The 12,699-nt window shown below is 37.3% G+C and overlaps 1 protein-coding gene across 3 annotated transcripts in view; it reads left to right on the top strand.

Annotated features, from left to right (window-relative positions):
* The window catches only part of LOC140441400 (protein arginine methyltransferase NDUFAF7 homolog, mitochondrial), a 378,831-nt gene that overhangs the window by 119,723 nt on the left and 246,409 nt on the right, over positions 1–12,699 (top strand). For all 3 annotated transcript variants that reach the window (XM_072532114.1, XM_072532116.1, XM_072532115.1), the window contains exon 4: positions 9,610–9,743. In XM_072532114.1, coding sequence (XP_072388215.1) covers positions 9,610–9,743 — 134 coding nt within the window. The remainder of the gene's footprint in view (positions 1–9,609; positions 9,744–12,699) is intronic.

Here is a 12,699-nt window from a genome sequence, read left to right as displayed (position 1 = left end):
GAGATCGAGTCATGAAAAAGGAACACCATCTATCATCGGCTAGTGCAGCTTTCACCAGCAAACTAGCGTCGAAGTACTCAGGACCATACATAGTAACGTCAGTGATATCACCAGTAATAGTAAAACTGAAATTGGCCGATAGTAGTAGCTGCAAAAAAACCCGTTGGAGGAGCGCTGTTAAGGATGTTAAGACCTTTCCAGGAAAAGATTGTAATAGCGACCATCAATTTTTATCAGCTGAATTCCGCATGAAGTTAAGAAACAGTCCAAAAACAGGAAATACAACAACTAAATGGCATATAAGATATAACGATTCGTACAAAAAAGCTATGTGACCTCTATGTGATAGAGAAGAAAGAAGGAAACAATGGATAACAGACTCCACGTGGACTAAAATACAGGAGAGGAAGTGCTTAAAAGCCACAGGACTGAACAGTGAAAGTGATAAAGAGGCCTATAAAGCGCTGAACTGTCAAATAAAACGACTCTGCAAAAAGGACAAGAACACACACTTGAACAAAATCTGCATGGAAATAGAAGGGCATAAAACCAAAACTGAGACCAGAGACATGTTTAAAAAAATAAAGCAGATAACACGTTCCTTTACACCAAACTACCTTGCTATCAAAGATGATAACGGAACTCTACTCACTTCTAAAAAAAATATTTTACACAGATGGAAAGAATACTGTGGACGACTGATGATGGAGGAAAGCACAGACGCCCCATCACAACAAGAAGATGCCAGTTTGGCGACGGAACCTGACGTACTCAAAAGTGAAGTTGAAGCAGCAATTATGAGGCAAAAAAGTCAGAAAGCTGCCGGTCCAGATAACATACCTATTGAAATGATTTGGGCTCTAGATGACGTTGGAGTGGATATAATACATCAAATTTGTCAAAGAGTGTGGGAGACAGGTAAATGGCCTGAGGACTGGACACAATCACTATATATTCCCATACATAAATAGGGAGCGAAAGATTTATGTAGCAACTATCGCACAATTGCTCTAATTGCGCATTGCAGTAAGATACTCTTACACATAATTCTCGAGAGGATAAAGCCCTTTTTACTACCAACAATTGCGGAGGAACAAGCAGGTTTCGTCCCCGGACGTGGTACTAGAGAACAAATTTTAAACGTACCGCAGATTGTAGAAAAATCCAGAGAATTCAACATCTCAACATATTTGTGCTTCATAACTTATAGTAAAGCTTTCGATTTGGTCAACTGGAGTAAAATGTGGCAGGTTTTGTCTGAAATGGGAGTCCCCAATCATCTGATGCTGCTAATTAAAAGCCTGTACAATAACAATTATGCCAGAGTTAGAATAAATGGGGAACTAATCGATAGTTTCAGGGTCATAAAGGGCGTGAGACAAGGCTGCATACTAAGCCCAATTCTATTTAACATCTATGGTGAATGGATAATGCGGAAAGCTACTGAGGACTGGAACGGTGGCATCACCATTGGCGGGAAGAAGATTTGCAACTTGAGATATGCAGATGATACTACTATCCTCGCTAGTTCTGAAGCTGAATTGATTCACCTGCTACAATGGATAAAAGACGTAAGCTTAACGATGGGCCTTAAAATAAACAGATATAAAACGAGAATCATGATAATTGACAGAGCTAACAACAATCAAAATCATCTGGTCATGATAAACAATATCGCTGTTGTAGATAAATTTGTGTATCTGGGCTCATTAATAACCAACAAAGGAGGCTGTACTGAAGAAATAAAGCGGCGGTCAGCAATCGCAAAAAGCGCTATGGCAAAATTAACAAAAATTTGGAAAAGCCATGAAATAACTACCGATACAAAAATGAGACTAGTAAGAAGTCTAGTTTTTCCAGTTTTTACTTATGCATCGGAATGCTGGACCCTTACTGAGAAAGACAAAAAGAACATAGATGTATTTGAGATGTACTGCTGGAGACGAATGCTGAGAATACCATGGGTGGCCCGAAGAACAAATGAATTCATACTGGACCAGCTAAACATAAAGAAAAGACTAAGAACACACATATCAGAACAAATAATAAGCTATTTTGGACATGTGCTTCGAAGAAATGGTCTTGAAAAACTTACCATCCAAGGAAAAGTAGAAGGCAAAAGAAATAGAGGTAGACCTCCCACACGATACACGGACCATACTGTTGCTACCATTGGCGCTCCATTGTCAGAATGTGCTAGAATGGCAGAAGATAGAAAAACGTGGAGGAACATTGGGAAATTTAGCCAATAGCTTCATGATATCACGATACCTGCATCAGGTTAACGACTAAGAAGAAGAAGAAGAAGAAGTAGCCGCAAGCAGATGACGGCGCATGTAAAAGATTTAAAACCATGGGAGGGGGGAAATGTTACTACAGAAATTCAATCCCCACCACAACCAAACGGTATTTAAGTGGCAATGCTAGCAAGCAGAATTCAGTTCATCCACATCAAACATGGAAGACGTATTAGAGATACCGGAAGAGATGACCCCTCTGGGAACGCCAGAGAGACCCAAACTACCCGTGACACCAGGGAAAGACGCGGAGAGGATCATGAAGAGGTTCCACGAACTTTTCGGGACACCACCAACCCCACCAAGGAAGACGAGCGTACCCGATACTAAAACAGGACCAGAAGCCCAATCCGCGTCCACTCCAGGAGAACCTGAACCCGGGAAAGACGCCGGTCTTATAGAGATCGTCCCAAAACACCTGATCGAGAGAGGGACCAAAAGATACAGGATATGCTGTAACAACTGGAGGAAGATTGTGATAAAGATACCGAGAGGGATAGATGGCATCACAAGGCTGTAGACGCCATATACACGAAAAAAAAAGGTATGTTACTTAACACAAACCTTAACATAAAACCTTAACATAAGGTGTTTAACCTGTTAAACACCTTAACATAAAAAGGTATGTTACTTTTTTTTCCAAAGAGAAGGGGGTGTATCGATCCCTTCCCGAAGGAGAATACCCAGAATATCGGAAATTCTGGATAGACTTAAGGAAGCAAATTTTATATCGACCCTCGATTTGAAACAGGGATATTTTCAAATACCCCTAGAAGAAAAAAGCCGCCCAGTGACAGCATTCAGCGTACCCGAAAAAGGCCATTTTCAGTTCAAAACCACCCCATTCGGACTGCATTCCGCAGGAGCCACTTTCCAACGCCTACTGGATAAGGTAATACCTCCCGATATGGAATTCGCGTTTGCCTACTTGGATGATATCGTAGTAATATCTAAAACGCTCCAAGAGCATTTAAATCACCTACATGAAGTCTTCCGAAGACTGAAAGAAGCCAGATTACAGCTGAACTTCGAGAAATGCACGTTTTGCCAGTCAGAACTCAGATACTTAGGACATGTGGTTGGAGCAGAAGGAATAAAAACTGACCCGGAGAAAACCAACGCTATAACCGGACTTAGAGCACCGATAACTTCATGGTACCGCCGATTCATAGAGAACTATTCGACAATAGCAGGACCGCTAAACATGCTTCTGAAGAAGAAGATAAGATGGAAATGGAAATGGACCGATAAGCAGGAAAACGCGTTTGAAGAGCTAAAATCGTAACTTACATCGGCCCCAGTATTAGCATGCCCCGATTTTTCGAAAACGTTTTACCTGCAAACAGATGCGTCGAACTATGGACTTGGGGTTGCACTAACACAGAAATACGACGGCCAGGATAAAGTAATTGCATATGCTAGTCGAACCCTCACTCCAGCCGAGACAAAATATTCCACAACGGAAAAAGAATGTCTATCCATCGTGTACGGGATAAAGCAAATGAGGCCATATATAAAAGGATACAATTTTAAGGTCATATCAGACCATCAGTCCTCAAATGACTGAAGAACCTTAAAAACCCGTCAGGTCGGTTAGCCAGGTGGAGTTTAGAACTGCAACAGTACGATTTCGAGGTAATATATAGAAAGGGAGTCCTCAACAAGGTAGCAGATGCTTTGTCACGACAACCACAAGAAAACCAGAGTGAAGAACCAGAGTCGGAATTATTAGCATCAGAGCTGGAATCATGCAGTTGGTACGATAATTTATATAGGAATGTACTCCAGAACCCAGACGATTTCCCGGATTTACAAATATCAAACGGGAAATTATATAAACACGTTTGGAGCAGCCGTAGTTTAGCCGACCGAGTTTAATAACCCATGGAAATTATGCGTACCAAGATATAAAAGGAAAGATATTTTGGAGGAAAATCATGACTCGACCACAGCAGGCCACTTAGGAATTGCAAAAACAATTTGCCGAATAGCGCAAAAGTACTATTGGCCTAAGATGTTTAAACAAATTGCACACTACGTTAGAGCCTGTACGAAGTGCCTCCAATATAAACCGTCTCAAATGCAACCAGCCGGGAAAATGCAACCGTCCACTGTAGAAAAGCCTTGGCATACTGTCTCAGTTGATTTAATGGGACCATTCCCAAGATCTAAAAAGGAAACATTTTCTTAATAGTCGTGCAAGACCGGTTTACCAAATGGGTCGTCGCCCAGCCAATAAGAGCAGCATCTACGAACTCAATCATCGACACTCTACGATCAAAGGTAGTCACGCAATTCGGTATCCCGAAGAAAATCATCTCGGACAACGGCGCGCAGTTCACAAGCGGAAATTTTAAGGCGTTCCTAAAGTCCTATAACATAAATCACATTCTAACACCGCCGTACTCACCTCAATGCAATCCAGTAGAACTAATGAACAAAGTACTGAAAACGATGATAGCTACTTACGTGGAGGATAACCATAAAGAATGGGAAAAATCATACCAGAATTCTGCTACGCCATAAATTCGTCAAGACACGATTCAACAGGATTTTCACCAGCGCTTCTTAATTTCGGAAGAGAATTAGACACAACAGAGGCGACAAATGGACAAGATATACAGGGGTATGCAGAGAACTTAAACAAGTTAGAAGCGTTAAGAGAACTGGCGAAAGTGCACATGGAGCACGCTTTCGAGGACCAAAAGAAACATTACGATCTAAGACGAAGAGACTGGCGGCCACATCCAGGAGATCAAGTCATGAAAAAGGAACACCATCTATCATCGGCTAGTGCAGCTTTCACCAGCAAACTAGCGCCGAAGTACTCAGGACCATACATAGTAACGTCAGTGATATCACCAATAATAGTAAAACTGAAATTGGCCGATAGTAGTAGCCACAAGCAGATGACGGCGCATGTAAAAGATTTAAAACCATGGGAGGGGGGAAATGTTACTACAGAAATCCAATCCCCACCACAACCAAACGATATTTAAGTGGCAATGCTAGCAAGCAGAATTCAGTTCATCCACATCAAACATGGAAGACGTATTAGAGATACCGGAAGAGATGACCCCTCTGGGAACGCCAGAGAGACCCGAACTACCCGTGATACCAGGGAAAGACGCGGAGAGGATCAAAAGAACCTGAACCCGGGAAAGACGCCGGTCTTATAGAGATCGTCCCAAAACACCTGATCGAGACAGGGACCAAAAGATACAGGATATGCTGTAACAACGGGAGGAAGATTGTAATAAAGATACCGAGAGGGATAGATGGCATCACAAGGCTGTAGACGCCATATACACGAAAAAAAAAAGGTATGTTACTTTTTTTTTCCAAAGACAAGGGGGTGTAACGATGTTCTGATCGATAGTGACGAAAATGATGAAGAAAGCGAAGGCACGTAGCAACCAAGTATTTGGTTTCATAACGATGGAACTTTTTTACCACGTTTTTCGGTTCCATGGCATCATAGTTTGCAGATAGCAGTAAGCAATTGATTTGGAGATAAGCAAGTAGTAGTGAAACGAAAAATGAAGAATGGCTCTAAAATGAATGTGTGATTTCCTGAACTTCTCGACATGTACAATAAGAAAATGGGCGGCGTGGACCTGGATCATATTTTGGGCTTGTATTTTCTTGATCAGAAGTCTCAAAAATGGTGGAAAACAGTATTTTTTCACTTTCTGACGATGGCTGTTCAGAAAAAAGAAAAACGAACCACCACACAATGTCAGAGCTGCAATGTACCCTTGTGCAAAACATATTTCACACCTTTTCATTTTCATTAAATATTTATCTTAGTTTTAGTCCTTTTGTTGTCCAAATATGAGATTTTATTTGTATTTTCGATTTTTCTTTACTAAAATAAAGTAATAATTTGGTGTCTGATGGGTTATTATAGTCCCTTATATATGTTCCAAAAAAGTCTGACTGGGACATATATGTCCGGACAGAATGGCGAATCTCAAGGATAAAATTAACCTCACTTTTATCACTTTTATTTTTGCATAATTATACGTTTTAAACAAAAAAGGTCTAAATTCCATACCGATCCTAAAAAAAATTCGACTCGAAAGGGTTAATCCATTTAAACACAACCACTGTTTGGTTTTCAGGTTATTTTGCAAGTAATACAAAAGTTATTAACCGTATGTTTGCATATAATAGTCAAAATTTTACCCTACGGTTTTAATAATTTAGTGGGATTACTTGCTTTTAGGTTCACTGAAGATGGACTGATTAGTCCGAAAATGTTTTGAACTTGCTCCTTTTGGATTTGTAAATTTAATTTTTAATTATATAACAATTACAACAGTTTTACCTATATGGTATATAGCAAACTTATATAAACTGGAGCTTCATCTCTGGTTCGTGCATGGTGTTTTATTTTGTTAGTAAATGTTAACGGATCATCTGGATGATGAAATATCTCTGCAAACTTCCTGCATAGTCTTCTTAGGTGAGATTCTTTTTCTGTATTTAGATGATCGGGTTTGAAGGAGAGGGTCGACATTTTTTAGATTATTATCTTCGGTAGGTAGGATATTTGACGTGTATATATGATATTCTTCGAGATTTACTGGTTGGCTTTAAATGTGATCGGCTAATGCTACTTGGATATATTCATCGGTGTTTTTGACTAGCTCAGTACAGGCAAGTTAAAAACATGCGACGATGAGATTTCTCTTAGGATGGCACCTTCGACTTCTTGTCTTGGGATGACGATTGTACCTGATGTTTCTTTTACTGGCATTCTGACTTGTATTATTGTTTGGGGCACTAGCTGGAAGGAATATAATTGGGCTTTGTTTGTGATATAGTAATTGATAGGAAGAATAGAATGCTCTGTAGTAAGAGTAGCTTAGGTAAAATCGAGATTTGCTTTCAGAAGTTTAAGATTATCGAGGCTGATACGACCATCAAATGTTTTGTGAAATTTAAAAAGATAAAATTTTACGTTCAAATCTGAGTTAAATTGGGGAAAAATTGGAATTTCTACACAATAGTCTTGTGAATGATTCTGAAAAATTGAAGTAACTATACATGGTTCATATTTATTATTATTTTTGTAGAATTTATTGGCTATATCAGAATTAAGGAAATATTTAGTGGCTCCTGTATCAATAAGTTTTAGAGAAGGATTTTGAATTTTAATGTATGGAAGCTCTCTTCTGTCAGAATAGGAATGCAATTCTACTATATTCTTGGCTTTCTTTTTCGTAGTAAGGGTAATTTACTTATGTGTCACTGTATATTCCTTCATCGTAATTGTTTTTCTCTTGTTGTTCGATATTAAAGAGCTCTTCTACGGCGAATCGGGGCTGGCTGTTTGTTGAAAGCGGAAGTTTCTTTGAGATTGGGTTCTATTAAAGTCGGTTTGACATACACGAAAGCTCATAGGTGTTGGCTTGTATGATTGAGATGGAATTAGTTTATGCAAATTGGGTTGATTAGCTCTAGAATTTTGTGCAAATGGAGTGATTTGTTGATTTTGTTGGAATCTGGGGGGTTGTGATGTCCCTCTTGGACTATTGTTGAATGGCTGTTGTTGTTAAGACATTTGATTTGGCCTAAAGAATGGCTGTGACCATTGTGGTTTGGCACCTCAGGCTGCCATTGTGTAGGAGATGGTGTATGACTTAAATTGTGTCTCTGCGTTTGTGAAGTGGCAGATGGTTTGTTAAAAGATGATAAGGAATAATCATGAGATTTTTTGGATATATCAAATATTATGTTCTTCCTGAATATATTGGATAGAAGGAGCGAGAAGATAGACCTGACAAAAATGTGGCTAGAGTGTGGCATTACTTCTTTTAACTACCTCATGTTCTGCGTGCAATTCAATGTGAATTGAAATAGTATTTAAAAGACTCATGACTTTTTTATGGAATTGATGAGGATTTTCGTTTAGGACTTGACGAAGATTGACTAAATATCTAGTTAACGAGTTTTCGTTACATTGCTCTGTAAAATGTTGGACAAGAATTGATTTTATTGTCGGCCAGTCTTTACAGCCGTATATAGAAATAATTTTTCTGGCTCTTCCTTTAATTTTGTTCATAATTCCTCGGGTAAGCATATGATTTTTAAAATTTTCGGGACTTGTATGATCCCAGAAATGGTTTAGAAGCATGGAAATAGCATCAATAAAATTGTGAAGTTCATTTTAATCTGCTATTGTACTCTGGTACGATAGAAAGATCTTTATTAACATCAAAAATGGGTGCGATATTAGAATTATTTCAACTGGATGCTGGTGTAATAATTATAGAATAATTATAAAATGTATTTCAAAAGGGTTTGTGAAGTTAGGAATATGATTATTGTCGACTAAATGTAAATCTGGTTGGATATTTTCGCTAGATTCTGTGTTAGATTCAAAAATTGTTGAAATAAAATCGCTTATTCTAAAGAATGATACTTGCGAAATGATATTAAAATTAGAAATAAGATGCAACTTACTTACAGGTACAGGATGATGCTGGGATGCATTCTTTTTTGGTACAAGTTCTTTTCTTCTTTAAGTTTCTTTTCGGCTTTCTTCATAAATTGTGCCAATTTGTCTGGAATCCATGGGTTAATGTAATTTCCCTGGATGTATTTTCCCTGGATGTTGGTTGGGTAGCGGGTAAACGTTTGAAAACGACGAAGATCTTCTGAAGACTCTCCCACTAATCCATTGAATGCGGCACTTAAGGGTTGTCACTCTCGAAGGTTCTTCTTAAAAATGTCCTTTTTAAGCTACAAGTAACAGAGTAACAGCACTTTATTTAATTAAATTACAATGACTAACTGTCTGAAATTTTTTCGAAACTGCTGATCGTCTGGACTAGAGGACTGCAATATCGCTAATGTATCGTAATTATGTAAATATCGTTAATGTATCGTAATTCGCTACTCGTGACGACTGAATCTTATAGCGCTAGTTCCGTGACGCTTGCCTCAGCATTTCTTTATAAAGAAAAAAGTAAAATAGAAAAGTTGAGTTTTTTAAATGGAACACCTGGTATATTAAACCAGTTTTGAATATATTTTTTCAAAATATGGAAAGTCTATATAAGGTTTTATAGGTTTAAACTTAATAATTTTTAAAATATTTACACTTTTATTGAGAAAAATGGTAGTATTTATAGGCTGTGGATTAAGTTTCCAAGGTAATAAAATGTAAATGACACGAAAATGCTTTTCTCAAAGCTAAAACCCTACCCAAATAATTAAACTCAAAAATCTACTTAAATTTTACATGAACAAAAATAAAAAACTATTTATTATTATATCGTTATAAAATTAAAGCTGTTTTTAGATATGTGCTTTCTCGACATGAAACTCCAATGCAAAAGAAATTTATTAGACCAAATGAAACTCGGAAACATGTTGAAATATCTCCAGACAGTATAATGATATACGTAGAAATTTGTGAACGAATTAAACAATCAGGTAAATAATTATTATCTTTTCTAGAATGTAACGTAACGTAATATCGTCGTTTATTATATATATATATATATATATATATATATATATATATATATATATATATATATATATATATATATATATATACAAGAAATATAGGATATTCGTAAAATGGACAATACATTCTAAAAATGTTAGTTATGCATACAAGAATATGTATAGGTAGAATATTTATTTTATTTTTGATGCTTTTCAAGTATATAACAATAAATATTGCTCAATTTATCTATGTCAGATTTTTTATTTATGCACGATGTACTAGATTTTATGTAACACAACAACACAACACATCGGTGACACAAGTCACCGATGTGGTGCAAAAATCATTAAAGTTGAAATGGGAATACGCTGGACATGTAGCTAGGAGCGATCTAAACAAATGGCACAGATCAATTTTAACCTGGAGACCATACCAACACAAAAGACCCAGAGGCAGACCTCCTATGAGATGGACAGATGATCTGAAAAGGACTTCCGGGAAAAATTGGCTACAAGTAGCGTACAATAAAAAACAATGGAAAGGAAGACTTGAAGAGGCTTATGTTCAGATGTGGACGTGAATGGCTAGACGAAGAAGAAGAAGAAGAACAACACAACAGTAATACCATCTAAAGTAACTTATGGTTCCTTACCCTACATTCCAGTTCTGACACCTTAGCTAATGAACATTTTCAAAAATGTTAATGGCTTAAAAATTACAACTAAGAATCTGAAAAGACATAAAAACAAACAAAATAAATGCATGTGCACTCGCATAACATGCAATAACTCGGAAACATGCGTTCAACTTCGAGGATTCCTGTATTTTGGCAAAAGAAAAAAACCATACAAAACGTGTTTTCTTGGAAATGTGTTACATAAAATCTAGTACATCGTGCATAAATAAAAAATCTGACATAGATAAATTAAGCAACATTTATTGTTACTACTACTAAGGATTTCCACAGTTTTCACTGTCTTCCTTCACTCAACCGTTTTCTCCAATTTTCCCTGTCATTCCAGTCTCCATCTCGCAGGGTTCTTTTCTCCATAGCCTCGTCGATTTCATCTCTGAATGACCTTCGGGGTCTTCCTCTCTTTCTTCTTCCAATCGGGCTCCATTCTGTGATTTTGTTTATCCAGCGTCCTCTGTCCGCTCTTCTGACGTGGCCGTACCAGGATAGTCTCTTCTCCTCTATATAGTCGATTATGTCTGATTGCACTCCCATTCTCCGCTTAATCTCTGCGTTTTCAATTCTGTCTCTTTTTGTAAGTCTACAGCTTCTCCTCAGGAACTCCATTTCTACTGCTCTTATTCTACCTCTATTTCTCTTGTTTATTGTCCAGTTTTCGGACCCATATGTCAGGATACTTCTTGTCAGGGTATTATATATTCTCTTTTTTGTCTTTATCGTAATGTTCTTATCCCACAACACTGAGTTTAGTTGTCTTATACAGTTTCTTGTTTGTCTCAGTCTGTTGTTTATATCTTCTTCTGTTGTTCCCTGGTTCGATATTATGGTTCCTAAATACTTGAATTTTTCTGTTCCATTTATTTGTCTTCCCTCTTCTATCTCTAGGTTTCTCATATCCTTGTTTTCTGTTGTTAGGTATTCGGTTTTCTCTAAGTTTATTTCCATTCCGTTGTTTTTATATTCTTCTTCTAGTTTTCTGAGCATAAAGCTGAGATCTTCTTCATCTTGTGCGATGACTACTTGATCGTCGGCAAAACTTAAGGTGTATAGGTATTCGTCTCTTACTGGTATGCCCAGTAAGAGACGACATTTATTGTTATGTACTTGAAAAACATCAAAAATAAAATAAATATTCTACCTTTACATATTCTTGTATGTATAACTGGCTGCATACCATTAAGACAAGTTTAATAATCAAAAATAATAATCTACCCAATATGGCCTCTTGTCTCTTGAAAATGAATACAATATCAAGAACAACTAATTATATTTTGAAGGTAATATATTGACAGAACAGCAAGAGATACTAAGTAGATGGACAGAACATTTTACGGAAAAGTTTGAAGGAGATCGACCGAGAGACGACCCCTGACATACCATTAGACCAAGCAGACAACAGAGAAAAGACTCCACCAACAATAGCCGAGATTAGAGCAGCAGTAGAAAAATTAAAGAACAATAAAGCACCGGGATCGGACCAAATAGCATCGGAGTTAGTAAAGGAAGGAGGAGACGCACTACAAAAAACAATACATGAATTGATAACAAAGATATGGTCGAATAAACAGCTACCAACGGAGTGGAATAGCGGTATTATTGTACCATTACATAAAAAAGGAAATCAGTTAGAATGTGCAAACTACCGTGAAATCACTCTGCTGAATGCAGCATACAAAATAATGTCCAATGTCATTTATGAAAGACTTAGACCACACGCTGAAAAAATAGTTGGCAAATACCAAAGTGGCTTCTGTAGACAGAAGTCAACAATAGACCAGATATTTGTTCTGCGACAGATCCTCGAAAAAACAAGTGAATATAACATCGACACACATCATCTCTTCATAGACTTTGAAAGCGCATATGACAATATAAACCGAGAATTCTTAATAAAAGCAATGAAAGAATTTAATATACCAACACAACTAATAGAACTGATAAAAGAATCTCTAAAAGTAGAAAGTAGAATATGGATACAAAATGAATTAACGGAAACAATAGATGTGAAAAAGGGACTACGCCAGGGAGACGCTCTATCATGCATCTTGTTCAACATCGTACTCGAGAAAATACTGAGGGACACAACAGTCAATACACGAGGAACAATCATTAATAAAAGCGTGCAAATACTAGCATTTTCAGATGATGTTGACATAATCGCCACATCAAGAAGAGAAATGATAGAGGCATACAACCAAATAGAACGAGCTGCACAAAATAGTGGTCTTAAAATCAATCAGACC

The sequence above is a fragment of the Diabrotica undecimpunctata genome, chromosome 5 (genome assembly GCF_040954645.1).
Source record: "Diabrotica undecimpunctata isolate CICGRU chromosome 5, icDiaUnde3, whole genome shotgun sequence".
Lineage (NCBI taxonomy): Eukaryota > Metazoa > Arthropoda > Insecta > Coleoptera > Chrysomelidae > Diabrotica > Diabrotica undecimpunctata.
Note: the sequence above shows the minus strand (reverse complement) of the source record. Positions and strands in the feature narration are given on the sequence as shown.